At 39.8% G+C, this 6,000-nt stretch overlaps 1 protein-coding gene across 3 annotated transcripts in view; it reads right to left on the bottom strand.

Annotated features, from left to right (window-relative positions):
- ptprb (protein tyrosine phosphatase receptor type b) overlaps positions 1-5,450 on the bottom strand; it is a 119,344-nt gene extending 113,894 nt beyond the window's left edge. For all 3 annotated transcript variants that reach the window (XM_060902773.1, XM_060902774.1, XM_060902772.1), the window contains exons 1-2: positions 4,954-5,450; positions 4,464-4,746 (exon numbers count right to left, since the gene is read on the bottom strand). In XM_060902773.1, the coding sequence (XP_060758756.1) occupies positions 4,464-4,746; positions 4,954-5,007 (337 nt within the window). In that variant the 5' untranslated portion in view covers positions 5,008-5,450. The remainder of the gene's footprint in view (positions 1-4,463; positions 4,747-4,953) is intronic.
- Positions 5,451-6,000: the final 550 nt, after the last annotated feature.

Genomic DNA, 6,000 nt, shown 5'->3' on the forward strand with positions numbered 1-6,000 from the left:
CCGTCCTTAGGTCGCTGAGGCGGGCGGGGCTCACTGCCAACCCGAAGAAGTGTGCGATTGGGCGGGTGGAAGTACGGTATCTGGGCTTCCACTTGGGTAACGGGCAGGTGCGTCCCCAAATTAATAAGACAGCAGCGATTGCGGCCTGCCCGAGACCCAAGACCAAAAAGGGGGTGAGACAGTTCCTGGGGCTGGCTGGCTATTATCGTAGGTTCATACCTAATTATTCGGACGTCACCAGCCCGCTGACTGACCTCACTAAAAAGGGGGCGCCAGACCCGGTCCAGTGGACGGAGCAGTGCCAGCGGGCTTTCTCTGAGGTAAAGGCTGCACTGTGTGGGGGGCCACTTTTGCACTCCCCTGACTTCTCTCTCCCCTTTTTGTTACAGACGGATGCGTCGGACAGAGGGCTGGGGGCCGTTTTGTCCCAGCAGGTGGGGGGAGAGGACCGCCCAGTGTTGTACATCAGCCGGAAGCTGTCAGTGCGTGAGGGGCGCTACAGCACTATCGAGAAGGAGTGCCTGGCCATCAAGTGGGCGGTCCTCGCCCTCCGTTACTACCTGCTGGGGCGCTCTTTCACCCTCTGTTCGGACCACGCGCCCCTCCAGTGGCTCCACCGCATGAAGGATGCCAACGCGCGGATCACCCGTTGGTATCTGGCGCTCCAACCTTTCAACTTCAAGGTGGTCCACAGGCCGGGGGCGCAGATGGTCGTGGCGGACTTCCTCTCCCGTCAAGGGGGGGGGGAGTCGGCTGCAGGCCGGACGGGCGCCCGGCCTGAGTCGGGCGGTGGGGGTATGTGGCAGCGGGGGCGTGGTCAAGCACCGGTCTGTGACAGGAGGGCGGAGTTGGGGAAGGTAAGTGGCAGAATCGCTTCACCTGAGTGTCATTAACCTGTGTTTTGTGTGTTCTCCCCAGTAAACCGCCCTATTTAAGGAGGGAGAGCGAGAGCAGAGGGAGAACCGGACGAGACGCTGTGTGTGTGTGTGTCTCTCTCACGCTAGTAAAGACTATTTGCAACTCTGAAAAGTGTGGCAATAAAGCCGGTTCACAAACCTGATCTCTGTCCTGCCGTCCTCTGTGCTCCACCCACACGCGATTCGCGCTACAATTACATTACAGGTATTTAGCAAATGCTTTTATCCAGAGCAACATTCAATATACCCAGAGCAGCCTGGGGAGCAGTTGGGGGCTTGGTGCTTTGTCAAGGGCACTTCAGCAATTCATACTGGTCCAGGGAATCAAACTGGTGACCTTTTGGTCCTAAAGCTGCTTCTCTAACCATTAGGCCATGGCTTCCCCAGGCCATGGTAAGATCATTTCTAGAGTAACAATGACCCCAAACACATCAAACACGTCCGTTGTTACCATAGAAATAATGTATTTCTGTCATTTATTATCATTTATAATTATAATGAACAGATTGCCAGAGCTGCTGTTCCGAGCACTGTGGTATACAACAACAACAACTGCAGCAAAACTGTCTTACAGACTTTCACAAAGCTTGAATAAATCAAATCATGAATTCCTCATCTACATGTTGCACTGCACACATTCATACTCTTTATTACCAATCTTTACGTATTGACAAAAACAGTAAATCATCATTAAGCAATTGTTCACTAAAGTGAAATGAATGTTTCAGGTTTCTTGTTCATCTTCTGTCTTGTAGACTCTTGGCTATAAAGCACAGCAGTAAACTTGGTGTTATATTTTTAGCCTTTGGGAGTGCACGTTTAATGTACAAATATCACAGAGGTTTAGGTGATGGCATCGCTGCGAGGGTCAAGAGCAGAGCTGTGCTGTTTAACCCGATTAAACCTCCAACCAAAACAGAACACAACCCCCCTTCCCATTTCCTTTAGCACACAAGAACAATGGGGTGGGAAAGGGCAGGGGAGAGGAGAGGCCAGAACAGTCTGGAAATACTTCACATTAGACTGCTGTTCTGGAGCCAAGCCAAACATCACACACAATGTATACACACACACACACACACACACACACACATTTTTATACCAATCAACAAAACTAAGACTTTTGAAATATTCTTCACCAAATAACAGCAATCCCAATATAGATTGTAATCAAATCAGCAATCAAATGTAGATTGTAGATCACTTATAATCCTCAGTGTAAATGGATTGAAAGGTATCGATCAGTACAAACCTATTCAGATCTTTTATGAATAAAAATACTGGTTCTATTGCATTTTGTAAGAATGTTATCAAGGTGTTAACTTCAGATCTACAGCATGTTTTACCACTTAATATAATACATAACTTTAAAAGATTACGCAGAATGTATTAACGTCATTAATAATTGTTTGTGTTATATTTAACATTGATTATCCACGTCCTCTATGCCAGTGTACAGAAATCTGGGTTCAGTTCATCGTACTAAAGCGCTGACAAATCTGACTTTTGGATAAACTTCATTTCAGCTTCTGCCAAAACAGGTCCTACTTAATGTGGCTGGAGATTCATATCCAGTTGAACTTCGACACAAACCTGAGTGTGTGATGTGAATTACTGTATAGTTTCACCTTGTAATTTTTTTCATTTTCAGAGATTTCTTTTATGAACTTTATTCTGCTGATTTACTGATCTACTTCCACTGAGTTTAGTAGTGCTTCAGTAGAGTTTTGCCTGAAAATATAAACTTAAATTTGAACACAATCAAATCTTTTGATCCTTTCATGCTTTCTTTGACACATTAGGGGCATTGTAAGAAACAGAACTGTGGAAAAAAAGTCAGAATTTCTGAGATTAAAATTGTAAATTTATGAGAAAAATCTTGGCTCTTCTTTGAGATTAAAAAGTCACAAACTTACAAGAAAAAAATTTGGGAAAATAGTGTGTGTGTGGGGGGGGGGGTATTATGGAGCTGAGGGAGACGGTAATATTAAAAAAAACCCTCTGATTTTCTGAGATTAAGTTATAAATTTACAAAAAAATATATTTTTGGAATATCACCCCCTCCTATAGCTTTTTTTTTTTTTTTAATTACGATGGTCCTAATACACTGTTATGGTTTTCTGATTTAAAAAAAAAATGGAATAATGCAACATTTGTTTGCCGTCCCAGTACACAGACACTGGGTTATGAATTAATTAACCTTTAAATGACAGTAAAGTCAGACTTTCTGTTTCTGACTTGTTTGTTTGTCACTGGTTTTGTACTTGTCACAGCACCAACATATCAAAAACTATACAATCTAAAATATTAATTCATTAAATATTAGCTATACATTTTAATTCACATCCAGCCATGAAGCTTCAGAACTACATTTTCATCTCATGAAACAGCTCTGATTCAGTGCTGTAAATGTGTCTCAGAGGGACATGGCGCGTAAACTGTCTGACTCACAGAAATATTTCCTCTCAGCTTTCATGACATTAATGACTGCGATCAGAGATGCATCATTTCAACTGTAACCAAACTGAAATAGTAGGAATAGGAAATAATTTTACATGTGCATATTTTAAAAAATCCAGGTATTTTTAGATTTTTTTTTTACTTGTAATTGCATGTCATGTGAATTTGATCTGAATAAAAAAAAGGTAACTGGATTCACAACAAATAAACATTCTACTTGAGATTAAAAATAATAATCTTGTGTGTAAAAAGAAAAAATGTAAATCTTTCGATCTGAAATATTTAAAATTGATGACCAAAATTGCAGAAATTATAATTTTGAACAAAATGTAGCAATAATGTTCAAATGTACAGTTTAGGACTATTTATTTGTTTGTTTGTTTGTTTGTTTGTTTGTTTGTATAAATAAACTTTGCATTTACAAGATTAAAGCCATAAATTTACAAGACAAAACTCAGATATTCTTTGAGTTTGTATAGTTTAGGATGTGAGTGATTGATTGATTGATTGATTGATTGATTGATTGATTGATTGATTGATGATTTATTTTATTAAATCAATCAAACCAACCAACCAACTGGTTGGTTGGTTGGTTGGTTGATTGACTAATTAATTGATTGATAACTAACTAACTAACTAACTAACTAACTAACTAACTAACTAATTTAGTTGGTTGGTTGAATTAATTAATTAATTAATTAATTAATTAATTAATTAAGTTAGTTAGTTAGTTAGTTAGTTAGTTAGTTAGTTAGTTAGTTAGTTAGTTTAAAAAAAACTAAGGCTTTCATTGAAGTCTGACACCAAAAAAAACCTTTTTTTGTACATAATTTGAGATCAAATATTTGTAAAAGATAAACCAGACACATGTTGCACTGAGAACAGCAAACAGTCTTGAGACCAACAGAAATCACAATCTTATTACAGTATATATGTTCTCCAGTGATTTAGAGGTGATGTTATATTTCCCTAAGAACATCCTGACTGTCCATAAGTGTTGGACATAAAAGGGTTAACATGAAACCAATGTGCATGTGAAGAAATTTAAAAAGCACACATGCAAGTCACCAAAAGTACATCACTTACTTGTTGGCAGGGACAAGTTGTGTAGATTACTGTCTGTTTTTGATATTATAGTCAGGTGGTACCATGTTCCAGGTTCCAAATTCACCAGTTTACATTGAGTGACTTCCCAATTTTCTTGATCTTGATGACAGTTTGTGGAATTCTCAAGCCTGCCTGTGATATTGACTCTGAATCGGCATTCTGCATCAGAGGTGTTCATCGTAAACTGTATGGAATCGGTGTGGATTTGGACGACCTTGAGAACTTTAATGCTACATTGCTCAGTATCAGCCAGCAACATACCCTGGAAATAAAAACCATCATCATCATCACCATCATCATTGTTCCAGTATGTTATGTAATGACATTCCAGTATCATTTTATAATTAAAAAAAGAAAAAAATTCTAGATTCTAGCTTTTGTGACCTTTTTTCAACCCAGTTATAACAAAATCCATAACTATTTAAGCACAATCTAATCTGAAAAGGGTTTTATATTCAAAATCACTCACCATAACTCCACATGCTACCCAGATGGCTACAGAAACAGCTTCAGGCCACAGCATTTTCGATTGTCAGATTATTAGATGATTTTGGTCAATAAATAGAACTTCAATTTGAAGAGACACTTGAAAAGATAATCCAAAGGATTTAGGAATGAGGGGAAATGTAGGCTCCCCATACGTTGGATATATTTGTTGAAAAGAGATTTTTCCAAAAGTTCCTCCGATCTGCTCGGGCCTTTGTAGGAGCCTCTCACGCTCATCAGCCAATGGTAATCAAAACTGCGTGCAAGTAAACCATTCAGTCTCGAGCGGATTTCCTCAATCAGGATCACTCTTAAGTTCAGATTCAGTAGCCAAGTAAAATAATGATAATGATGTGAGAAGTTGTCAGTCTGATACCTTGGGATAGTTCTATTCCCAAAATCCACAGCTTCTTTTAGTCTGGATTATGATTTCGTTGTTTCTTCTTTAACTGGGCTAGGATTTTTTTCCCTCATTATTAGATGTCTGACAAATGTTCAGCCAGGAGCTGCTTTTGTTGTTTGAAGCCTTTTCGATGGCCCAGCCCACCCCTTTTCCTTCCTGTATACCACACAGAGCAGCCACACTGATTTTCACACCAGATCCCCCCTGTTTAAAGCAGCTTCATGGCTAGTTCACTTCATTTCCTTCTATTATACACTATAAAATGCTTTGTTGATATGAGTTCTATCTTGAAGGACTCTCACTTTTTTTAACACCTAAATAGATCAATTATAGTGTTAAGAGCAAATATCAGGAAAGATATTTTAATCATGAGCTGAAATTCCAGTTAACTTTCATGACCTTTTGTCTCATCTCATCTCATTATCTCTAGCCGCTTCATCCTTCTACAGGGTCGCAGGCAAGCTGGAGCCTATCCCAGCTGACTACGGGCGAAAGGCGGGGTACACCCTGGACAAGTCGCCAGGTCATCACAGGGCTGACACATAGACACAGACAACCATTCACACTCACATTCACACCTACGGTCAATTTTAGAGTCACCAGTTAACCTAACCTGCATGTCTTTGG

Source organism: Neoarius graeffei, chromosome 21 (assembly GCF_027579695.1).
Source record: "Neoarius graeffei isolate fNeoGra1 chromosome 21, fNeoGra1.pri, whole genome shotgun sequence".
NCBI classification, from domain to species: Eukaryota; Metazoa; Chordata; class Actinopteri; order Siluriformes; family Ariidae; genus Neoarius; species Neoarius graeffei.